At 39.6% G+C, this 26,979-nt stretch overlaps 1 protein-coding gene across 4 annotated transcripts in view; it reads right to left on the reverse strand.

Moving 5' to 3' along the window:
- Window positions 1-26,979, reverse strand: part of sdk2b (sidekick cell adhesion molecule 2b) — a 276,202-nt gene that overhangs the window by 69,454 nt on the left and 179,769 nt on the right. For all 4 annotated transcript variants that reach the window (XM_005725909.2, XM_005725908.2, XM_013909013.1 and 1 more), the window contains exon 2: window positions 10,073-10,232. In XM_005725909.2, coding sequence (XP_005725966.1) covers window positions 10,073-10,232 — 160 coding nt within the window. The remainder of the gene's footprint in view (window positions 1-10,072; window positions 10,233-26,979) is intronic.

Here is a 26,979-nt window from a genome sequence, read left to right on the forward strand (position 1 = left end):
AAAATTTTCTAGACACGCCACTGCTAATAGGTGAATATGTGGTATAGTGGTGGGCATCCCCAGTTTGAGACTAGGAGGAGACACAAATCCACCCTCAAAAGATGAGAAGACAGTGTACTCTTTCTGCCAGACAAATGAGAAGGTTCAGATAGGAAGGGCAACTGGCATAAAATAAAAAACTGTGCCAAATCAAATTTGGGGATCCATCTACCATGGCAGCCCCTTGGGAAAATAAGGGAGCAGCCAAAAAAAACCTTTTTCATTACTTGCAAAGTGATACTTGATTGTGTGCTTGTGTCTTTTCAATATCTGGAAAACACCTGGCTACGTCTGTGAGAGAAAACTTCAATAGCACCAGGATACGAAATGGATTAGGGCAATTCATTTTAGAGATCAGGCACACCTCAAAACGGCAGGTGTCAACGTCCTAAAACCTTCCAATAACTAAAAGAAATGACTGCACTGAGGGAGCTACAAGGAGCGGCCGGCTGTTAAAGTGGTTGCACGGACAGTCTCTAATGGCATGTTACATAGCAGCACAACATGCAGAAGTTGCAAGTTAGCCTACAGCCAGTTGCACATGTTTAATTTGAAAGTCACTCTAGCACAGCACACTCTTGTCAAAATACATACTTGTAGGAGGTGAAACAGTTCCCACTAGGAGCATGTGTGACAGCAAAGCTGTCACATTCCTGCATGATATGTGCTCAGAAATGCTTAGAGCACTGCCAGGCAGATTGTTTGAGAGTAACCTTTAGTAATTGTATGTGCTGGTTTCTATAGTAACCACATGCAGTTTGTTTGAAAAGTTTTTTTGTGATTTAACCTTTTGTTTACACAGGGCGTTTTTGTCATGAATCAGTGTTTGGCGAGAACATAAGTGAGACTATTTGTTAAAAAAAGAGCAATTTCATAGTTCAGAAGTGCATTCAACAAGCTGTTTGCAGTAAAGTTGGATGCTCGCAGAAGCAAAACTATAACTGCAAACAAAGCAGTTGTGCTTTAGGAGCCATCAAAAGAATTATTCCTCTAAAAATGCTCTGTTACATATGCCTAATGGTACCTAAATATCTGAAAAGCACTCATCTGGTCTCTTCTGTAGTTGACTAAAAATGCATCAAGAGATTCAAAAGCACTGCAGAGAGCTCAAGGCTCAAGAGAAGAAAAAAGAAATATCTATTTTCTAATAGTGTTTTTAAAGCAAGCTAACCAAAAACATACCCTCCTGCATTACACGCACATAAATATATTTAAAAAGTTTCCACATAGAAGTAGGCTAGAATATATTTTTTAAATTTGGTGATTTTGATCAGGCTGACAATCAGACTTTAAAGTAGAAACGAGCATCTATTTTGCTTTAGGGTCATTCAGAACAATTTTACTTGATCTACACCGATCAAATATTCACATAGTGAGGAAAAACGAACACCCAAGAAGGAGCTGCTAGAGCAACTTTAGTGTGCCGTCAGTGTAATCTCTCTGAACTAAGTCTCTAATTTGGTGTTTTAAACACGGTGGTCGAGAACACCATCACTCATTCTCATTAAACGACTGAGTCGCATGCTTTGGAAAGTAGAATCTGCAACAGTTTTCCTTTTTCAAATCAGCTTTTTCTATGTCACCAGTCTCTCATGTATGTGTCAGAAAACTTAATTTCACACCACCTTTAACATGCAAGACAACAAATAAGCAGATAGCTGTTGATTTGCTGTTCCACATGAAAAGGAAGAATTAATTCATAGTGCGCATATCTAGAAGAGCATGGTGCTGTGCTCAGGATTCTGGTTTCTGCTAGTTGGATAAAAAAAACTCTGCATTCAAATCTCTGCATGTGAATTTCAAAAGACGAGGATGCCATTATTCTGTTGGACAAGGAATCTTCTTAAGTCCTCCATCGGACAGAGTAGAGATCTGTCAGCAACCACTTGGCAATCATTAGTCACAATATAAAAATGTGCATTTCTCCACTGATTGTGAGTGATTGCTGTGTCAAAGTAACAGGGGCTCATTGATTAGAAACTGGTCAATGACCCCCTGGTAACGATCATTTGCTAGGAAAGACTATGTATTCTGCGACTGGTTGGGGAGCGACTGCTGCAGGTTGCTGGCCGTCCAAAGCATGCGGTATATGGCGCTTGTTTGTGTTGGTTGATGGCAGATTGTTGCGATAGCTAGAGGTCTGCATGGAACGAAACATGAAACTGAGTTTGCAGTGCAACCTAAACTGCAAATGGAAAACTTACCCCTTCAAAATAAAAGCAGCGACTTGCAACTACAACCAACACAATTCAAAAGATGCAGTTTTTACTTTGAAGATGAAAGTTCTTCATTTCCAGTTTGTGTCTCACTTTTTGAAGTTTCACTAACCACTCACTGTCTAGTTTGCTCTTTGAATTATCCCGATAGCTTGAAAAGGTCCAGAAAGCCGACTCTGTTCTTTAAATGTAGTGCTTTTGAAATTGATATAGTGCCGTAACAACAAATGGTTGGATGTGCTGGAAGGCTTTTAATATCTATAACAAAAAAAATGAAGTGGTATCAAACCTCATTACCAGCAGCGCCACTTGGGCCCGAAGGACTAAATGAGTTTTAGCCCAAAGTCTGTTAAGGCTTAATCAACTAATCAGTAGGCTCTATTAATGATGTGTGACTCCTTTCATATGTTCCATCAACTAAATGAATACAATTACGTATATATGCTATGCATAAATGCAAGGGAGAGGAGGTGAATAGATAATGGGATGCCAGCAAAGGAAGACTGTTACAAAAAAAGTGAGCTCGCTCAGTGGTTTGGAGAAGAAGAAGCAGATATCGAGCGAGAAATATCTGACAGGTGGTGTCGTTGCTCGAAGTTTAACCTCACTGAGGCCTAGAGAGAATTCACCCTAGAGCCAGAACCTTCAGGGTGACTTTAGTTAGTATTCTTTCACTTTCTCTCCCTCTCTTTCTCCCTCTTTCACTCTGTCCCTTATATAATGAATACAATTAACCTTTGCAGAGTTGTGCACGTTGGCAGCAGGTTGGGGGAGTCAGCGGGGGCTCGCTGTGTTGGACAGAGATTGATTGATGTTCCTGTGGTCAGCACACTCCGTCAGATCCCCTTTAATTAGCCCCACTCAGGAGAAATGATTAGTTGGAGGAGTGGCAGGGAGACGGATAGAGGGACATGAGAAAGAGGGGAGGACTTGGCATAAAGTGGGTTGGAGATGGAGGAAGGCAGAGAGAACAGAAGGGATGGAAGAATGAAAACAGGTTAGCGAGAGAGGAGGAAAAGATAAAGAGATGGCAGCGGATAACTGGAGAAACGATCATCTTTGATTGTAGGTGGCTGCAGTGCACTCTTTTTTTAGAGCGTTCCCATAATAACATCATACCTTCACCAAGGTTAGCTCCAATAACATTCGACTTTAATTGCTAGTTAAACACTAGCATTATAAAACCTCATTCACACACTGCAAGGACACTGTAATTACAGCCTATCTTATCATAAAAGTAAATCATAATAAATTATAAAGCATCATAAATTTATTATGAGCTGGTAATGACACCAACATTTTTCTCTACTAAACACTGCAATTAATTAGAAACCAGATCTGAAAGTGTGTGTGCTGTTGATGCTGTGTCACGTGATGCAAAGATCAGATTTGACTAAAAAACGAAACGAAGCACGATGTGTGACCGCTCACTTATAATGATCTCCCCCCTCATGTTACATTTACAGCTAACAGAAAGGTCTTCAACCTCATATAACAGTTTGATGTCACTTTACTTTTCTTAACGAGTTCACTTAACAGCAACAGGGCATACTTCAACAGCTTGTATATTCAAAAAGGGTAGCATACAAACAAAAGCAGTTGCAGTGGATAATTATTAGCTTTGACAGCCTAATTACTTATTTATTCAGGGGATCATGACGGACTGATGTGTGTCATTATTCTAATAGGATGATTATATGCTTATAGTGTGTTTACCGTGTGCTTGAAATATCCATCACAGAAAGCGACACGTGAAAGCAACATTGACAGAAAATCAAAGATACTTGTTTATAGCTCTGAAATGCTCCACCGCATGCGTAATGTCTCTGAAAAGAGATCAATACTCTTTGAGATCAACTATATATTTTTAAGGACATTCCATTTAAAGATGCACTGGATCATATAAGAAATGTTTTCTTGGTTAAATGTTTCTCAGTTTCTTCTTAATTCCTAACACATCCACTACATCACAGGTAACTGGGACTTCTCATTTAAGCTACTGGAAATAAATAGATTCTTTAGAGGTCCACAGAGGATAGCTTCTTCTATTCTTTAGGATAACGCAGAGGGATAAGTGTCCAAAGGAGACAGTATACTCAAACTAATACTATTTTAAGATCATTTTATCTTACAATTTCCGCCCCATAATGTCTGAAAAAGCCAGTTTCCTTTTCTATGCATTCATCAAAGCTGTGAAATAGTCGCAAAGGCCAGAACATATTATGTTGCAAATATACGACAAACAAAAGCCTGCATACTTGTACAAAGGATGAAATTGGTAAAAGATACTGGAACATTCTTGAATTAAGAACTATTTATATCAGAACTTAAAAGACTACAATAGTAAAAATACTTTGTAAACTATATAAACATGATAAAGTGAGGCTACTTCCTGTTTAATTTGGAGATTCAGTGTAATTATTCGTATAACCTGATGTCCTTGCACATCCATACAGTACAGTATGGATGTGCTTCTACAGTAGAGAAGCAGCCATACCAGCCAGCAGCACAGTGACACACACGCATGAACAAATGCTGGATATTGTGCAAAATAAAACAGTGTCTTCTTCTCCTGTTGTCTCACTTGCACTTGAGACTCACTCACTCTGCTCAGCCATAGAAAACAAGAAGTGAGTGCGTGCAAGGGAGGAGAGAGACAGGTACAATCTATTGTATCTAGGGGCTGTGGCTGAGAATGCCAGAGAGATAGAAAATGGACATTTCTAGTTATAGCCAGAAATCCATTAAGGTCATCCAGAGAGAGATGCTGCCTGGCTGACTGTATTCAAGGCGTGCCCATCCCTAACATGATGGGATTCAAGTACTGACCTAAGGTACTGCAACTCTTTCTCCTTAGCACGGATAAAGGTTAGCCGAACATTAGCAAATAAACAAGGATAACAATGCGTTCAACCAATCAGCTTAATAATACATGTGGATTTATTTGACCGGTATATTGAAAAATTCAGTTACGTCTCACGCTGGTCAAGTCTGCATACTAATTCTTCTTTTTCTTATTGTTATTGTTACATGAAAGGATACTTTCATTTAATTCAGTGAAGTAGCTTTGGATTTTCTGTTTTGTTGTTTTGCTTTTATTTGATGTCTTTTATTCACAGGGCCTTAAAGCACAGAAATCCAAGCATATAAAAGAAACGCATACAGATTAAGTAGAGAGTGCCACGGACCCGCTAAATAAAAACTATTTATTTAGATCTGATGTGACTCGCTAGAACAATTGTGTGTGACAATTGGAAAGAGCGACAGTAGAAGGAGCAAGGATATGTGGGATGTGTCAAAGAAAACAACACACTGGGGAAATGGGAAATGAAAATGACAGTGAGCGAATGGGCAAATTTGAATCTCAAGGTCTTATTATTTGCTGCTGTGCTTTATTCCTCATGCAATTTCATTTTCCACATGCACACTTTGACCCACCTCCTGTTCTACATGCATTCACATTTGTTTTGGCACATGGAGACCGGAACAAAAGGAATCTTCAATTTGTCTGATTTTCAACAGGGTTTTTTCACATTTCGTGCGATAAATTGCTGTTTAATGACAGTAAAAAGGCAGAGCACACACAAACCATGACTTGGATCCTACTCTTGTGTCTGTTATATATGTACTCATTACAGAAACAAATAAAAACGATTTTCATAATTACCACCGCTGTTAATTTAGGGCAGCTGTCGTATGAACCTCTCATTGGGTGGTGGTCACTGTAGCTGGAGACAGATGGCACTTTCCCAACAGGACAGTAAACTGACACACTTTATCTGGTCTTAAGTTTGGATATAATTTATTTAATAACTCAATAACTAATCTTAGGCACAATGATGTTTGTGGCTTCCTCTAAATATTTGTTGGTGTGTGAAGAAAAGGCAGTTTTTTCCACCAGCTTTTCCTTCATCTTCATCCAGTTGGCATGCTTGTCATCTCTTCTCGCTTTTCCCCCAGACATTGAAAAACATTGTACTGAACTTGTTTTAATTTGTTCAGAGCTAACATGAAATGATATCTGCTTAAAAGAGAAAAAATGTGGATGCTTAGTGGTATTTCATCTATGTATGGATTAAAGTAAGACAAGACGAACAAAGGGAATGCAGGAGAGCCCAGTGTGAAGTGTGAAGAGGGGCGTCTGGGTGAGGGTTGAGTTTTTAGGAAATACGTACATGCAGTGTTTAAAAATCTGCACATATCTGTCTACATCTAGCTTCCGGCACATTCTTGATTTGCCAAAAACACGGATATACAATATTACCGTCCCATTTCTGAAGGCGCACCCACATTTTACAAAGATGAATCATTATTGCAAAGAGTGAAGTGACATTCTATCAAGCTAGCTGTCAAACGCTAATCTCATTTTCTATTTATTCTTTTCTTTCCTGATTGTGAAATGCCAGATTTGAAGAGCAAAGCACCTATTATGCAGAAGATCATAGAGATGAAAAGTCAATCAACACGAACTCGTCACGCTGCGACTGCGATGTCTTTTGCACCATTTTTTATGTATTTATTTGTTTCATATTTTGTGGTGAGGGAGTCTTGATTAGACATATCCATACCCCCGTTTGTGCCCGTACAGAGGTTTCTCCTGGAGATCTGTGGTTGAAGATTACAGTCATTTACTCTTAGTTTTCTGCCTTTTCCTTTGGATTCACAGATTTCTCTGCTCATTTACTGATGCAGTTATAATTTGAAATGTCATTCTTAAAGTTTTTAACCATTTGCCTGATCTTTCAGAAAAAAAACGTATCCTCTCTGGAATGCTATTTTCAAATTATTATAACTGAAACAAACAACTACTATATTCCCTTCTGCCTTTGTAAAACCCTTTAAGACTTATTTATTTACTTTTGTCTTTCAATCTAATTAGAGTAAGAAGCAAAAGTTTACTATTCTCGGAAGCAGAGGCCACACTCCACCAACCCAGCCAAGAACCAATTGACAAACAAAAATGCCTCTTGAGGGCCGATTAATAATTAACTCTCTTAATTAAGTTTCTAGGTTAATTGGCAGCAAAAAGACTGGTGGAGTGCCAGGTAATCACCCCTGAGGTTTTGGTCACGTGACAGGAAGCTGTGGTGCTATTCTGTGTATTTATAGATCTATTGATTTGCTGAAGCATTGTGTGCAGGAGACTTATCTGCCTAATAGGATCAAAAATTCTTAATTGTATTGGATATAATCTTCATCCTTCCTAAGTTCAATTGTAATCTGGTGATAAGGCTATTAAATGATTTTTTAGGAACAAAGAAAGCAGCACACGAGCCAAAATGTGTGAATATCTGTGTGTGGCAATTGGATATTGTATAGATGAAGTTTCCGTCATGTGGCATTTATCAGTGCTGATCCTGGTCTCTCTAAAAGTCAGCCACTTGCTTAACTCTTCCACGCACACACCTACATGTTGAATTATAATGCTCACGCAGAGTTTGCAGCATTGATTGGTTGCCAGAGGACACAAGGTCAAGTCACATGGTGTCAATATTTAAAGCAGCGCCCAGCACTGGGGACCTCTACCATAACCTCATTAATATGGGGGTCTGTTCTGCTGAAATACTCTGCTGGCGGAAAGAAAGGCCGACTTGAGGAATAAGGAGGAGTGCGTACCGACATATAAACAACACGAGCACTTCGGTTTTGCATTAAGAGAGCTGCTGATATATATGAAGAAATTATACAATGGACACAAAACCTCAAGAAAAAGGCATGCGTACTTAAAACTAACATCCACAAACTCTTGGAAGTATATAGCAGGGCACTCGGTCTTCAGTTAAAATGGTATTTAGATTTTTTAAGTACTCAGCTACTCATATGGACTCTAGATCCTTATAAAGGTCCTTTTATTATTTGTTTGCATGTTGCATTTAGCCTATGCAAGAATCACGTTCTTTTTCGCAGTGTACTTTATTTTATTACTAGCAGGACGTTGGTAAAGCACAGATGGTCTAAGCGCATGACAGCAATTTGAGGGTATTTTTGATTAGTCTCTTTTTTATATTTATTTGTAAAGCCAAACAATCCTGAATGGGATAATTGCATGGCTTTAACAGTCCTTTTATATGATATACACACTCACATAGACATAACCATGTCCAGCCTTGTGCCTGAGTACTTGTTTAATCACCCATAGCGTCACTCAATCACTCTCCCAATAACACAGTCAAAGTGGCCCAAAGCTTCCAACACCAGTGGTTTTCTCAGGTACAGTCCATTCTCATCAATTCCTCCAGCAGCTGTGTGTCTCACTTCTGCCCTTCCTGCTCTGCTGTTCTCACTCTGGTCTTATCTGTCTCCAGAGATTATACCAAGAAAGCGTTTCCATCAACAACCCTGATGTTGCTTCTATGTTCAGCCACTGTTGTTTTCACATTCGTTCTCTTTTTCACACGTGAACACAACAGTTCAGCTAAGATCTGCTGCGCGTCAGCAAGCTTTCTATCAATCGTCCGGCGCTTCATTTGTACTGCTGTCTGCACACATACATGTACATGCGCACGGAAACGCTCAGTGGAGGCACACTGCTCTCTGAGATAAGAGCAATGTTTGCCTCGTGATTGGGATCTTCCAGTTACCATTAAAGACGGTTTATCTCCTGCACTAACCCTCATTCACGTCTTTCGCTTGTTTGCAGCCTCTCCAGAGGGAGAGACAGAGAGTGATGGAGGTCACGGAGGCACGAGGGAGAGGGGGAGGGGGGGGGTTAGAGGCAATAAAAGAAAAGAAGCAAGAATAAGCCATTTCTTTATTTATAATGCACTAATGTTTGATGGATTATGACCAGGATTAATTAAAAATGCATATGCAGAGTACCACACTGCCCTACTGAATTTGAGAATTACCACAGCAGTGTTGGAAATGAAATAAAGATGTGCTTTTAGAGCCATAATATTACACTGATTCAATTTAAATTTAAAATAAGTTTGATTTAAAAAAATATTTTCATCAAACAAGCATTAAACACCTATCTAACTGGAATAGGGTGCAGAAGATGCTCTTACATAGCCCATGCTTCTTCTCTGTAGCATCAGAATAATCAAGTAAGGCTACCTGTGGCTACAAGACCAGGTCCCTTTGAAGGATTTTTTTTAGGTCAAATTCAAACCATCCCTCAAGCAAGAGAGTTCAAGTATTGTGGGATTTTATTCACGAGTGGTGGGAAGACGGAACGTGAGCTTGACTGGGAGATTAGTGTGGCGTCAGCGATAATGCAGGCATTGTACCGGACTGTCGTGGTGAGGAGAGAGCAGAGCTGAAAGGTGCAGCTTTTGATTTACCAGTCCATCTGCACCCCGGTTCTCACCTATGCTCATGAAAAATGGGTAACAACTGAAAAACTAGTGGTTGAAATCCAGATCTTGGAGTAGAGCTGCTACTCCTGTGTGTCCTGTGGGTACGCCCGGCTGGCAGGAGAACACAGGGTAGACCCAGACCACAATGGAGAGATCTCATCTAGCCTGGGAACACTCTGGGATCCCCCAAGGAGGAGCTACAAAGTTTGTCTGGGGAGAAGGACATCTGGAATAACCTGCTTAACGTGCTGACACTGTGAACTGACTTCGGATTACCAGAAAACGATAGATTGATAGATAGATTCAAATCAAAATATCACATGTGTCATGTACGTTAAAAGAGTAAGGTCTCAGTCACACTGACCTAGAGGACGATCGACAACCTTTGTATTTACTTTGACTTTCATAGTTAATCTCTTACAGTAGGCCTGTAGCTAATGGCAAAAAGGTAAATACTAATCCTAATTTCACCAAATATATACATGACTAGTTAGTTACAGTTCATCAGCCTGCGCTCACCTGTACTCCAGTGAAAAGCGTGTTAATTCTGTGCTATTGTGGATCCATTTAAACTCTAGTGGCCAGCTTCCCTCCGCCATGCAGGTCAGCACCAGCCTGTTACGTTCCAGATGGAGCTGGCTACGCACTGGCTCTGTCTTGAAGTAGGGAGGCACGTCATCTGTAAAGACAAATGTTTGGAATTAAAGTCTTTCAATTTCCTAATGAGACATTTTCCTCCTAAAACCAGTTAATGGGAAACAAACAGTGAACAATGCAAACTCTTAAATGTCACACACACACAAATACAGGGACAAAAGAATGTCAGGAAAACGGAGTTCTTCAGATAAGATAGAAGGAATCACATTAACTTTGATAATGTAAGCACAGACAAGAAGCAAGCACAGAGTCCTCGGAAACTTTTCAAATACACTTAAACAGGGAGCCAAATGTAACTGATGCTTACATCTCTCTGACTGTTACGGATTGTCTATGGTCAGATGCTGGGATTTCATTTAAGACAAAGTAAACTGTGTTGCATTTATTTATCACTGGCATCTAAACACACTCCAGATGGAAAACCCTCTGTGAATGTGTCCCATTCGGAGCTACCTAATCTGATACGATGCACTGTTGTCTGCTGTGGGTGATTTTGACTTGCTCTTAATGTCTCAGAGAAGTCTGACTAACCGCGAAGAGGAAGCAAAAGCATCAAGTCATGAAGGATTGATCCTGCATCTCCTGCTCTATGCACTTGTGTGTCAGTAGCTCATTGGCACAGTGCAGTACCTTCCTCCGAGCTAGACAGAGCAGACAGGAGAGGAGTAAAGCCAAGGAGGAGGCATGAAATCCTTTCATCATTTGTTCGCCTCCACTCTGTATCGCTCTGTTTTTCGCTCCTTCTGTGTTTCCTGAACACGCTCTGTTGAGTGTGACGGAATGGATTGAGGAAGACCGGCGAGAAGCTCTCTGTAGGGTGGTGCCTATAGTGAACGTCGCAATAGACACACAGTGATTTTTATATCTCAATCAAGAAGCTGCACAGCAAAACTGTCAAGGTCTCTCGTGGCTCTAATATCTCACCCTTAATAAATGATGCAAAAATGGACCGCTTACTTGATGATCATTGTAAATATAGAACACATTAATTGGATGGTTGGATAATATAATTATCAAATTGACTGATAATCAGGCATTGAAATTAAACTGTCAAAATGATCTATAGTGCTGATATTTTGTTCCTCTATTCTGGCTCAACAAATCCACTGGAGGTAGACTGATAAGAGTGAAGGAATGGTGAGAAAAATAGGGGATGAAAGTCAAACAGTGGAAGCCTAAAGATGATTTACAGGCATTTCACTTAAAATTACAGACTTGGATTAACTACTAAAGATTCTTCTTTACACTAAATGTATGTATGTTACAGTAGCTGATCATGGACGGACATAATATAGTTTGCATTTGCATCTAGTTTTTTTTTTTGTTCCTAAATTCACAGATAGAAGTTGAGTGGGACCCTTACAGAAGCCCTTACAGTAAAATGCAACACAGATGAGCAGCGCTGCTAAAAACAAACTTCTGTCCACATGATCAAGACTTCAGGCAGTGCAGTATAGCCTGAAATCCAGACTACAGACCAAAGCTGCTGTGATACATGTAGAATCTGGATTAGCAATTTATTGTCCTTCACAAAAAACCCCTGCTTATTTTACTCATCATAAATAGATTTCCAGACCTTCAAGGTTTTTCTTTGTTTTTCAAGGTTCTTAATTTTTTTTAAACACATAGATCACATCAGAATTCAAAATGAGAAATTTCACAAGTTTGAAACATCTGATACTGTTGTCTTTAAACTACCCGACACAACATTTAATTAATTTACAACTTAATTAATGATTACGTTCCACTTTTTGTCTCCCAACAGGTTTGCATATCCTAAAAATATCAGAGAGTCAAATAAGCACCTTATTAATTTTACTGCATTTTAGCTGAGGAGCTCGTGAATGCGCAGCCACGTGTATTCTCCAGACAAGTTACGAAAGAGCCAGATGACTAATCATGTCATTCCAGAGAAATATAAAGCAGATTTAATTACTATGTTAAATTATGTTGAAGAACTTTCTGAAATACCTCTGTCGTCAAGAACCAAGGTGATAGACTGAGGCAGATACAAAGTTACATAACGAAGAACATCAAGAAAAATGATAAGGGAATGAATGGTAGTTGTTGGAAGTTCAAAAGTGCAAAAACACACTTCAGTGATTCAATAATGAATATTCATAAATTCTTGATGCATATTTATCAACAGCTTTTGGTTTGACTTCTCACTTGATAACCTGAGTATTGTGCTAGGCTGACATGCATAAATATTTATAACACATATAAGAAGACATAGGAGACTCAGCAAGCTAACACACAGCATTTATCTGCTAAATTCGACTCACATCACCACTGAGCATTTTCAGAAGTGAGCCTTTTCCGTTCTGTTAAAATCTGATCCCTTAATCTAGTCAAACACGAAGAAAGCCACCATACAGCAGGGGCACATAAAGTTCAGTCAAACCATAGACACAGCTAACAGAAAGTCACAGTGGGAAGTCTTTGTCAGTGTAAAGACAGAATACACAATGAACGAAAAGAAAAATGAACACTTAGGTTAAGTGATATAAGACAAAAAATGAGTGAATGATCTATAAGCGATGAGGATGGCAGACAGAGGGCTTAGCAGATGCAAAAAAAAAAAAAAAAAGAGATAAAATGTAAAATAGACTCTAAGCTGCCTTTAGAGTTGGAGTGCCAGGGCCTCTCCAGTGAGGGTTAATGCTATGCCTGGCACTGGAGGAGATAGTTTGAGAATGGGGGTGATTGAGACATACAATAGTTATTTGAGATGGCCGAGACTAATCGTTCCCTCGCGATGCACGCTTTGCTTTTATCTTCGAGGGACAGATAAAAAGAGCATGAGGTGAGAGGAAGCAGGGAAAGAGACAAGAGGAAGCAATGCCGTCAAAAAGAGGGAAGAAAGGGGGTGGGGGGCACATGCAAATGAAAGGCAACCACTGTATCACGCAGAAACACATATCCATTCAAGCACAGGGCAGTGTGAGGCCAAAGAAAACACTGATCACTGATGATATCTCCAGTAGCTCCTCTCATTAGGACGTCCATAAGAGCTCATCAGTGTTATCTAACAGTAAAATCAGCACATGCAGTGCCAGTATAAGCACTCTAGGAGTATAATAACTTAGGCCCAGAAGTAATTAATATTTTTTTGTTAACAATTAGTAATCAAAACATTGCATACAACATGACCCCATGTAAAAAAAAAAAATCAACAAATAAAATGTTTTATGTTAATAAGAACTCTGAGTTTTATCTGAACCAGTGTTTTGGTGGGTCTCCAGGCTTAAATGTGGAAAGCAAATAAAGGTCAACTGTATTTCTCAATAAAACACACAAATGTTGCCATCTATAATAAAAACAGCCCTGTCTTAAAAATGCATATCTTTCTCATATGAATATGAAACGTGTTTTAATTGTGCTTTCTGCATAATAATTACAACAAAAGTGGGATCACGAGGGGAATAATGTAATAAGCAATACACGGCTCATATCTTTTTGAGTGGAAAGCAGGAATGCAGTCCTCCCCTACCGGTGACCCGTAGCATTACCAACAGATTGATGCACAATTAACCCATATGGGAATCTGTGCTTCCTGTGCACATGGCTGGTTATACATTCTTTATGTTGACAGCACTTTAGCAACATGGAGTAACTATAGCAACAATTTCCTGACACTTTAGTACTGTAAACACATACATGTGACAGGATTTAATGATGCTTTTTAAACAAATAATCAATGCTTTTTCTCAGAGGAAATGATTTTCACACAACTACAGGAAGTATAAATGTGCAGCATGTTGCTATCACTTTGTGAGACAAAGATGAGACCTGAAGTATCGAGATTTTAATGACACACCACCCACTTGAGATCTTGCTATTACAGTTCATACTGTACACAGCTATTAGCGCAGATAAAAAGGCTTAGAAAACACATTGGATGGTCTGTCTCATGCCACCAGTAAGCTCTTATACACTTCCAATTAGTGTGAACAGTGCTACAAATGAACTCGCAGACAGACTAGACCCAACTTAAGTTTCCACTATTCGGCTGCATGCTTCCTGTAAAATACAAAGGATTACTGGGTGTTAGAGACCCCCTCGTTTGCATACAGCAAAGTCCATGCCAGGAGATGCTCCCTGGGGCCATGCCAGCTCAAAGCACTGTGTGTGTGTGTGTGTGTGTGTATATAATTGTGTGTGCATGCAAAGGTGAAGGGTAGTGTGTCAAATGCAGACTCAAAACAGAGTCTGCAGCACAGTCAATTAAATCGGCTCTCTCATTAATGAAAACGGTGCCAGGTACAAATGCCTGCCCTGGGGTGAGAATTCATAATTTAGGAGAACTCATATTATTAAATTTTAAAAACAAGACCTATAGTCAGGAATATTTCTCCTATTTCACTCCAAATACCTTTGGCTAGCTTAAAAAGGTCAAAACACCATTTTAAGTCGGTTTATTTATAAGGCACATAAAATAAAGGTGCTTTGTGGAGAAATGTGAAATACAGGACATGATTTAAACGGACATAAATAAGAAGTAAGTGAATTAATAAGACCATCGACCATCTGATTACATCAGAAAATACGATTTTGTGAATTTGATGCTGCACATGTAACATCAAATTTTTTAAAGAACAGTCTGTAGGTGCTAATGCCACACATATAAAATACTTATACTTTACTTATACATAATGCATAACATGTATGAAAATATTCTGAAGGTTGTAATTGTGACACAAACATATTCTTTCTGCACAAGTCTGCAACTTTTAAACTTTATCTGCTCACTGTTGCTTTCTGGCAATGTGATTTCTTTTTTTCAGATCACTGACGCACTCGCCTTCAGCATAATGTGTCCATGACATCCATAGGCAGAGTTCTTTCTGGATCATTATTATTATTATTATTATTATTTCAAATGGCTGTGAAATACACACAGAAATAAAGGTAAAGCAGGTACCTGTGTCCATTTTCAAGGAAAAATATCCTCGTGAAAGCACATCACTTGAATAGATGCAAGTCCGTGCCAATACAGCTCAGCGGCTTTACAGATGACATTTATTTTTTCAGATTTTTTGTGGCCAGTGCAAAACGGAGCAGTGAATTTCCACAGATAACGAAGTACTTTCCAGCTCCCAGAAGGCTGTGGTGCTGCAGTGGCAGCCATGAGTAGCAACCTCCCTCCTAGCTCAATCCTCAGGGGCTCAACGCTGCCGGACACAGCATACATATTTCAGCTGCAGCCTGGGGGCCCCACACATAGAGACAAACTCATGCACTCACGCACAGGTGCTTGATTATAGCTTTTACAGTCCATTTTCATAAACCTACTGCTACACGTTGATTTATAATGTGGAACGAATGTGAGTTTGGAGGTGTCTAGCGTTCGTATGTATCTGTCCACATGTGATTTGTTTGTTTCTAAATGATGTGTGCATGTGTAGGTGCGTGTGTTTTTGTGTGTGTGTGTCCCACCATGTGTGCATGCCATTCTTTCATGGCAGGTGTCAAAATGTGTTTGTGATGCTGATGAGGATGGAAGTTTGCTGGTGGTCTAACTGAGCTGCTAATGGTCCCGCTGGGTGTGAAAATCTGTTCTACTGTCTAATTTTATTTAGCACACTGCTCTGGCCCTCTTGCTCAGTGTGTGTGTGTGTGTGTGTGTGTGTGTCCGTGTGCACTCTGGAAGGGAAATGATCCAGATTGTGCCAGTGAATGTATGTCTGTACGAAACGGTATATTTTGAATGTGTGTGTGTCTGTGTGTGTATGTGCGTGTATGTGTGTGCGTGAGAGACACAGAGAGAGAACGAAAGGAAGATTTGGCAGGCGTGTGTGGTTGTGCTGACTGATATTTTGCTCATCCCTGAGAGACACTCAAATCCAGTCCAGCTGCTGGTTTCCACTAGCCTGTGTCCACACAGTTACACATACTGTACACAAATTCACAATACAAAGCCAGTGAGCAGCTCACTGTTCTGTTCATATGCACATACATAGCATGTCCATACTACATAAAGGAGACACATCTTACTTTAGCACAAAGCTTCACTATTTTATTGTTGGCTCCCTTTTTGTTTCATTCATGGTTCAGTGACGCCTCCTCCTCTTTGCCTGTAGAACTGCATTTCCCAGGAGACCACCCTGCCAGCCAATAATCTCTACTCTTGCTGGTCTGCTCTCCGCTCACAGTTTTAGTTCAACTGGAAGCCCTCCACCACTGCAAAATACCCCTGCACTGTCCAGGAGACAGACTCTCAGTGGACAAGAGAAGACGCCCGGTTCCAATCAGAAGCAATTCTTTTTTTACCCCTTTTTTATTATAGGTTTAAATATTCTTCTTTGTAGATGTCCGCATGCTATTTAAATCCAGCACTCTTCAGATTTGATGTTATTATGTTTATGTCATTTCCATTTCCATACATAGTGGTAAGAAGGCGCTATGTAAGACGCTACAAGACAGCACATTAATTCTAATTTATATCAATTTTTTCCTTCCACGTGTTTTCTGTGAGATATCTTCGCTTTCTCAGTGAATGGAGAAAAAAAAGCTGCAACGTTATGATGTGCTGCAAGTACCTCTCACTTGGTTTCAAATGGCTGACAATCTGCAAAGGCAGGAAAACACTGGTGCGGGATATTGAAAACAATAACACAATACATTGCTGTGAAAAGCCAAAGAGCTCTTTTTTTTTTTAAACACATGAATATTTAAAAATTGTGAAAACTAGCATCACTCACCGTTCTTTTCTCAGTTCTCATGCCACCCAATATGGGGAAGGGATAGCAATAAATCACAGCAACTAAAATATCAAAAATGTCTACTTCTTTAAACGGCCTCAGCAAAGAGAGGTGGCATTCATAAATCTATGAGTTAACCTTTAGCAACGACAGGCTAAGCTGTCAGCTTGTATGCTTACTTTTATCACTTAACCTGCAGCAATCCTTTGCAAGTGTCAATAATGACTTGCAAATCTAGACTAAGCAGGTAACGCTAAGAAACAGAGCTACATAAATAAATAAAAAAACAGGTTATGTACAAGAAATGAAAGGAAAATGTGATTGGTTGTGTGCCAATAAATGCCACTCTATTGCATGTCACCATTGTGTAATTTCCTTTTTCTACAAAAAAAAAAAAAAAAAAATGTATGTATGTGTATTGGTGTGCCTGTATGTGCTTACTTAGGAACAAGCTGGTTTAATTTCCCAATAGATCTAGAAAGAAAAATCTCCTTAGTGGTGGTGTGCGGGGCGCAGTACACTGAGCATATTAAGCTATGATGTTTATGGAGCCAAATCAATTGCTGTATTATGGGACACAATAAAGCTGAAAAGCATCTCATGCATCAGTATCATATGGCTGCATGAAACATCTTAAATGACCTTGCATGCTCCAAACTGAAGTACTGTACAGGAAGAATCATGTTGATTTATACGTCAGTGAAGACTTCTTTATATCAGGTAAAGAATTAGGTCATTCTAAAACATTAAGAGGGAAGACAAAAAAACGCTCACCACTTGAGCTGTATGATGAAAAAGTGCAGTCAGGGGAAATAATGAACACACACTGTTGATATACACAGAACTATACGAGACAGTATGCATCAGCAACCTGAGTAACCCATGGCTTAAGGATGGGATGTATCTGCAGTCCACCCCTGGCCTGCTGAAAAATTAACGCTGTGGAACAATGTTCTTTACTACTTAATAATGTATGGATGGGTTGCAGCAGGGGAAGGCTAGACAAAGGGAGAAAAGAGAGGACCATACTCCTATCGCTCACTTCCTCTGCATGCTACAGCCGCTATGAAGTAAGTGAACGTGGAAGCAAGCTCGCGCACGCACACACCAAAACGTTGTCAAACTACAACTTGAACTTAAACCTAACATGCATGCGTTGTTGTTAACGAGCCAAATTTATAGTTCAGTGTGTGAATGAACTGCGATGACGACGAGCCATCCACAAAATAACACATTTCACACTGGTCTTGGCCACCATCGTAACATTTCAGCCTGCCAAATCTTGTGGAATGAATTTATTTTTATCTGAACAGACTATTAACTGTGAGTAATCTGCACAAATCAATTCCACTACATATTACTCAGTGTAGAAAAGACATTTTCTCCTAAGCTTAAACAGAATTTTCAGGTGTTAAAATGTTAAAATAAGTATGAAAAAAGTGGGAAAGTTGTCTTTTTTATGACTTTTGGGCACATAAATTGGTACCACAATTGATGCAGTTTAAAAACAACTATTGCAAAGGTCCACTGGTCCACTGTTAAAGGAGTTTACTGACAACAAGACATCATACGGCCTCTGAAATAAAGTGAAAATGATAACAGGTAAATATGAGACGTGTAGGCAGACCCTAATTTGTTATTTTTTCTTTGACCAATGGGTTCCAAACACCAAAAATTTACTTTTACTCTAATTTCTAATTTGATCATGCTTTGGAAAGACAAGAGATAAACCTGGTCTCAATGTTCAACTGGCATCAGTTGAAAAACACCCAAGTAGCATTGTTTTAACTTTTAAAACCTGTAATGAAAACGGTCAAAAAAAGTTACAAATTTGACCTTTAAGCCTTTTAAAATCTTCTTAAGATGAGTGGGCACAGTGTGCTGGATTCATTTGATAAAATACTTATTTCAAAAGAGAAATTTGGGGGGATAATTGTCTAAATTGCCACTTTGTGAAGATGATTAGTGCAGGTCAATACGGAGAGCATTTGATAGCTGAGGTAGTTTGAAGGAGAGGCTATTATCCAGCTTCTCGCCCAATTCAACACTTGTTCACTTTGGAGTGTGGCAGGAAACAATTCCACTTCATGGCCTTGTTAGAAGGCTTTTAATGCACTACAATTGGCTTTTTAGTCAGCCTCTGTTATTGCCACGCACTAGTTATTTGTTGGAAGGATTAAAAAAAAAAAAAAAAGAAGATGCCTAAATAAATGTCATGTTAACACGGGTTTCTCTATGATAATCTTTTTATTTTGTTTTTTGTATTATTCATTTCTCCTTTTTGAACTTTTAGATTCACATCTTTCATATAAAAAGATGCACAATGTAGACTGCTTGTTTTTCTTCATATTTCTACTCTTGCCTGCTGAATATTTTGGTGCAAAGATGCACATCTGTGTGATTTAATGCAAGCAGCAGGCAAATACTCACTGGTGACTTTTTCCCCTCAGTACATACAATGTGAGGCATGCCACTGGGCTCTTGACACAAGCAGAGCTGCATGCACACACACATCGCCCACCTCATCCATCTCATCCCCGTCTCTGTTGGCAACTTCGCACTCATCCTCTGATGCTCACACTGAGACAAAGGCATATACATATAAACAAGGAGACCACCCTCTGTCCTCTCCCGACACAAGCAAAAATACATGCACAAACATTCACGCCGTGAGTCGCTACTCCACCTCCCCTCAATAAACATCATGATCATTGCTCTGTCCTCTTTGTACTCACCTAACGAAGGGCAAGTCTATATAAAGCCAACTGAATAGATGGTGCTGGTTTCATTTCTCAGCAAGCCAATTAGCTCTTCTTACCTTATACCATACATTCTTCTTTGACCTCATGCTATGTTTTCTCATAACAAGGATGGTTAGCTTAGTCGCTATTTTCCTTTCCTCTTGCTGATTGTACCGGCTACAAATGCAAGTGTTTGGTGAACCAAAACAGCAAGAAGGCACACATGTGCATTAGTTTGATGCGAGAACACAACAAGCCAGGTTTAGCTTTTCTTTATTTTTTCCATGATTTTTCTCATTTAAACATTTCCTCTTTTTTGCTTATTAGTAGTGGGGTCTTTACTTTTTGTCAAGGGTACGTCTTCAAATCACAGCACAAAAGGCTGGCTAAGGTCGTTCATGCTCCTGCAGGGGTCAATGTTTGTTCCTTTTGTGTTTGGCTCTTTGTACCACAGCCTATATGGGCACCAAATGAAAGCTCACTGTGGCTATTCAGAGAAACCGTAATCTTTCATTAATGAGTTTTGAGTATTATTTGTGATCAAGCCACACTATATTATGCCAGTACAGCCAGGTCAGAGGAAAGAATGAGGGAAAGTGGATAAACCATAAAAGAGGAGGATGAAAAGATGAAAGTGGGTTGGAGCAGCGCTGATTATAAGGCTGGAGGTACAAAAACATCCTCTAAAGTGTATAATAAAGTCCAAGGATTAGGTTATGGGGGAAAACAAGGGTTTTATTTACATCAGTGCACACAGAACCTCTTAAGCCAGAAGCCTTGGGTGAGTATTAGGACTTGATATTTTATTGCAAAGGGGGCTGCAGGCAGTGGGCACTGAGGCTTCTATATATTGTGCAGAATGAGTTTACTGTCAAATTATGTCCTACAGACTTCTAGATTTTGCAAACAAGCACCAAAGAGAGAAATGTTGCTTCAAATTTTGTTCTGTTTTGTTTTTTTTTTTGTCATTTTAATATGGTGCTTGTAAATGTGATGAAACTGGTCATAGAAGAGAAGTAGAAGAGTGTGAGAAAACAAAGTAACCAGAAACAATGGAAGACAATAACAGTTATTTCTGTTATTATTAAACACGTGTGTGTGAGTGCTGTCTTAACACAGAATATGCAATGACTCTCACATTAAATATGAAGCTCACACCTTTCAAAGATGTCAAACTTTTACGTCGTGAGGAGTGCAGATGAAAAAAAGCCAAGCACGAAAGCCTGAGCTGACAATTTAAAACTCACATACTGCTCATTTTCTACAGATTCAGAGCAGTGTGGACCAAGAATCTCTGCAATGAAAAAAGTCTCTCATTTTGAAGAATAATTACAAGCGTATTTACTGTATCTTTTAGGACATACACCACTTGTTTATGGACAAAGAAAACCCACCCAAAAAATGAAAAAAAACAAACAAAACAAAACTGAAAAATATAGAGGTTTTAAAAAAATTACACAATCTGAGAGAGAAATGCACAAGAAAAAGAAAATGGATGGTTGAGACAGTGCAGAAGGAAGCGTGCTGATTCATCAGACATCAAATGTCTGCAAGCTGCCACGGGCATGGCAGTGTGCCATAGATACCAAAAACCTCCACCCATGCTGAAAAACTATACTACAAAACTTGTTTGGTTCAAGTGGAGAAACAATAAAGCAGTTCAAAAAAAAACAAAAACGCTCAGAAGTCGTAGAGATAAAGAGGCAGCCACGAGAACCCAGCAGGGTGCCAGAATCAGATCCAGTTCCTGAGGGAGAAGGAGGTGGCTGGTACCACCAGCAAGATGCCAGCATCAAAACCTCCGATACGAGGGGCAAACTGTAGGCGGACTTGGAGAGGAGGCTCTGTTATACAAGGGAGATTTGCAACTTGATTCTGTGACCAGACTGTTGGCTCCAACAATAAAAGTGCTGCAGCTGACTCAAGGAGGAGAGATTGAGAAGAAAATGACTAAATATGCAGAACTCATCCCTGTTCTCTGCCTAACTACCAGGAAACACAATAGAGAAGTATCACCAACCAATTGCCACAGCTGACAAATCAGCCACTGACTGTTCAGGTAGAGGTGCTGCAAATCTTAAGGTTGGCAGGAGGAAGTCAGAGCTTAAAATTAGGTCTGGTGATGCTACAAAAAAGAAAAATACATCAGAGAAGCTGCTGGTAAGTGGGATGCATGGGGTGCACGGGAAGTTTCCATGAAGAAGCATACTTCAGTCTTTTTGATTTTTCTGAGAAAAGTGGCATTGTGTAACAGTCGTGTGAACGCTTGCAAGCTATAACAAGAATACATGACAAAAGAATAAGATGATTGGCTACGATGACATAGCATGATGTATCCAAAGCTGTGTGCTGCTGACATTTAGAAAGCATAGAAGAGGTTAGGCGATAACTGATAATGTGCTTTCATTCATTATTCGGAGGAGTCAAAAGTTTAGTCACAAGTTTAACTACAAAACTTTCTTCCCATGTTCAGAAAGCATTTTAAAGTGAATGTAAAAAAATATTTATTATCGGATTCTCTTTTTTTCCACTCTTCTTTCAGTGGTTGGAGGTTGAAGTAGAGCATCTTTTTCAATACAGGTGTGCTAGGGAGTGTTTGTAGTAAACAAACCTCTTTAAAAACTGAAAGAGGAAAATGTCAAAAGGGTACAGGGAAAGCTTACAAAGCTTTTTTTATATATATTTTGTGAACAGGGAAGAATGAACAGGATTGAAAGATGTTGAAAATCTACCCAAACAAGCGTATTCTTGTTCATAAATATATTTACAGATCACTTTATTAGGTACACCAAATATCTAATCAGTCAATTACATACTACCAACTTATTTAAGCACATAGTCATGCTCAAGATGACCTGGTTAAGTTCAAAGTGAGCAATAGAATAGGGAGGAAAGGTCATTTAGGTCACCAGAATGGCTTGCATGAGTATTTCAGAAACTGCTGAACTACTGGGATTTTGCCACATAACTGCTACTGAGGTTTGTGGAGAATGGTCCAAAACAGACAAAATATACAGTAAGCAGCTGTTCTCTGGGCAAAAATGCCTTGTTCGTGCCAGAAGTCAGAGGAGAATGGCCAGACTGCTATGAGCAGATCAAAAAATAAAATAAAAGATGTTGACTGTGTGCTTCCAGCGAGATAATGTGCCACGATAAAAAATTTAAATTGTGTCAAACTGTTTTGTTTTTATTTTACATGAAAAAATAATCCTAACATAAATAGCCCCAGATAGCTAACTAATTCAGTCACAATCCTTTTATCCTCACACTGACTATGTCAAATCTGTAGGTAGCGATTACAGGTGGTGTCTCAGGGAAGTGGCAGCTTTTCTCCCTCCAGTTTACCAAATGAGTTCGTCTTCCTCCCTTTACTCCAGCCTCCTACTCTGGTGACAACCATACCATTACTGCACTCTTGGGTGACTGACAGCTTCCTCAAATGGAAGTGTATTGGCTGCGCTTTGACTGACAGATATGCCTCCCACCCCCGTAACCATGTCTCCCATTGTTTGATGAGTATGTGTCCAGAAGTGGGCACTCAAAACACACACTCAGCCCCTCCACTGCTCTTAGTGAGCCACTCTGGTCTCTCACTTTATAGGGGTAAAAAAATCCATTCGATTTATGTAAGGTGCTCTCAGGCATACGGTGCCCGTTTTCAATCACACTGCATAATCTCCCAACAATCCCGAGGAAACTTGATACATACTGGATCTACCAATATGGTGATTTGGTGACAACATCTGTAAATATAGCTTGAATGAAATCACGGTTTTAGTTTATTAGGAAGAATGCACAACACATATATTGCTTCCAGTATAGAAAAGGCTAATTTTTATCTGTAGTCCCTGATATATTTTTTGCACTGTCCAGAAAAAATGAAAAACAAACAATCAAGAAAAAACTATAAGTCAGAATTCTAATCTTTCATAATCCTATAATACAATACAACTTTGAAGATTAATGCTGATCAAACAAACGGAAAAAAGAAAAAAAACATCTCTAACGTGAGGCACACGTCTGTATTTACTGTGCAGTTTGAAGCTGTTAGCTTCGGAAAATTTGTTTTACACTTTGCTCTGTAGCAGTGCAACTAAATCGAAGTAAAAGTCTTCAGTTTGTGTCACGGTTTTAAAATTTCCAATCGGATAACACGCACATCGACACGCAACTAGAAAAGGAAGTAAGCCACAACTGCATTTTGATTTCATTTCATCTAAAAGCTTTCCAGCAGATATGCCGCAGTAAAATTAAAGACTGCTGTAGGAGGTTATAGCTCATAGATTTTACTTGTCAAAATCCTCACTTACCAAAGCTCCGTAACACAGACACCACTGGAACCATTCATTCTTTGTGATTTCAGCAGTCACAGCAGTGATAAATAGGTAGCGCACAGCATGCTGCATTCAGACAGGTTCCCCAAACCTTGCTGCCTAATGACACTGCAAAGAGGGCCAAGGTTGGAACATCCGTCATCCATCATCATCATCATCATCCTACGCTCATCACTGTCTATGGGAAGATCACATCTCCATCATGCATTGTGGGGATTCACGTGTCCTTTACACATCCCTAACTCAATCTCTCTTTTTTGTTTTTGAGTCAGTGACCTCTTTCAGTTTCTTTATTCTGTCCCTTCACTTGTTTGCTTTTCTGTCCTTTTTTTGCTGCACAACTGATTTTTTAAACATCTTCACTGAATAATATCACTTATCACTTTCACTCGTGTTTCACTTTTAAAATAACCATCAGCTATTTTGGACCCAATCCTCACGCTTCTTACTGTTAACTCAGAAATTAGGCTGATAAAAAAAACGTTGTCTCAATAGCCATCAACTAAAAGTGAGCATCCATTTCCCATTAAGGCCTTTAGAGGCACTTTGTGGAATGTTTGTACAGCACAACTATACTTTCCCCCCCTTCATTTCCTCAAATTTCATTCCCTTTTTTTTTATAAATCTTGCATAGACTTTTGTTTGGGGAAAGATTTCTTGCAGTCATCAGCAGGCATTGGACTTTGGTTATTGGAAGGGAGTGAGTGTGACCTGTCATTACAGAATAGCAACAGAAAGGAAGAGAGAGGGAGAGTGGGGAAAAATGCAGAAGCGTAGTTTAATTGTGCTGCCTCGCTCTCTTGTCACCGCTGAAGGTCAGAGCCATCACTTACTACGCTGCCAGCAGCATCACTATGACAGGCGCAGCACCTGCGATTGACATCCCATCAGCTGGTGTTTTACATGTGTGAACTCAGTTGAACACGGACAGTTGTTCTTGCGCTCCGCAAAAGCATATTTGAACACTCAAACACTATCAGCGAAGTGCCGCGCCAAACATGAAAGCACTCCCTACGCTTGCGCGCGCTCCCTTTCTTCCCTCACCTCCCCGCACACAAAGACACCCTGCCTATCCCGCCTCACTGACATGTATCAGATGGCTTTGCATTCAGTGTCACCATTTCGTCACGCAGCCCTGACAAGACGAACTCCGTTTCTCTTCCACCTTTGCAGACAGTTGATTAGGTGCAGACCAACATGCATTCAGAATTGCATCACAGCAGAACATCCTTGTCTGGCTGCCATGAAGAATAATGCCTCCTTTTAGGAGTTTTGTGAAAGTGTTCTTTGTGTAGCCATCCTGCAGTTGCTCCGTATTGCCCTATTTGTATTCATTATAATGTGCGGATGAACTATCAGTGACACAGCATTATGTCATTACAACTGTAGCTTCAGAAACAGGCGTTTTTCCTTTCTTTTGTTGTTGTTGTGCGGTGAGAGAAAGATGAATACAAAGTGGGTGCTTGAAGGAACACTGAAGTGCCAGGAGAATATCCGAGTCCTTGAGTCTAACAGCAGCTGAAGTTGGAGTACTGGCAGTGTATAACTGTGTTTAAACCTCTGCTAAAGATAATGCACTGCCTTTACAATAATATGGGTCATATCATTTTTACTGCGGAGACACTAAATTCATGTCAGAGTCATACACTATATCATTGCTGCTTCATGATAATTCAGATTCATGACAACTTGGGTGTTACGTCTATGATAACATTGTATGCGACAAAGTGACTGAAACGAGACGGTTGCAAGCTGATCATGCAAATGATTCAAAAGAATAAAATCTAATTAAGAGAGATTGCATAAAACACTTTGCTGACATCCAGAGAATGCTCTCAAAATGTACAAGCCACATGTTACCCACTAATTTGCTAAAAGAAGCAAGAGGAGAGATAACAATGCTGGCAGTGGGAGAGCATGACCTTTGTTTGTAAAGCAGTGCTGTCCATAGATATTTCACTAGCTGCTATTAAAAATATCTAAAGGGATCTGGAAAGTCTCTAAATGTAGCAGCAGACACAAACCTGCTCAACAATGAGGCAAACCTCAGTGTTACAATAACTGAGTGAAATGTACAACCCTGGCTTATTCAGCTACTTTTCAAATATATTTACTGGAATTACTGGAACTGTCTGATTTACTATATCCACAGTCTGTGTATCCTTCAAAAATAGATTTACTTTTTCTTCTTCATTCTTCTTATTTTAATAAACATACATTTCAGGCATATAAAGTGTTATTTATGGTGTGTTTTATAAAAACAAACAAACACTATCCATTCATTCATCCAATTTCCACTGCTTATCCGGGTTATCCAGTCAGAGCAGAGAAGCCCATACTTTCCTTATTCCAGCCACTTCAAGCTCATCAGGAGGGGACACTGAGTGGTTCCCAAGCACACTGATAGATATTAATTATCTCTTCAGGAAGTCCTAGTTCTAACTCGGGATTACTCCAGGTAGGACAATGCCCAAAATACCACACTTAGGCATCCATGAAGCTTCCTAGATAGATGCCATAACAGCCTTGACTGGATCCTTTCCATGTGGACGAGCACTGGCTGTAATCAGAGTCCCTCCTGAATGGCCAAACTCCTCACCCTGTCACTAATTTTGTTATTTATGACCAACTTCCACGGTTCAGTTATCTCACTTTGACTCACTTAAGTAAGAAAAAAAGCAGGAGGGCATCATTGGTAAAGACTTAAAATTAATTAAACACATTTTTGGAAGTGTTGCAACTGTCAAGGAGGAGGAATAGAAGCAAAAAAAGGGTACAAAAAAAAAAACAAAACACCACACCGAACAGGTCTGTGGCCAATCAGCAAGGCCGCTCCTCCCTCTCATTGAAGTTAATCATCTGAGAAAAACAATGTCACAATGCTGTTTTGATTGTCAGAATGAGCTTGAGTGTTTGTTATGCCAGCAGTATTTCAACAATCGTGGCAGGGAATGTCAACTTATACTTAACACTGATAAACATGAGGCAAG

Source organism: Pundamilia nyererei, unplaced genomic scaffold, assembly GCF_000239375.1.
Source record: "Pundamilia nyererei isolate P.nyererei 1_Seehausen unplaced genomic scaffold, PunNye1.0 scaffold00017, whole genome shotgun sequence".
Lineage (NCBI taxonomy): Eukaryota > Metazoa > Chordata > Actinopteri > Cichliformes > Cichlidae > Pundamilia > Pundamilia nyererei.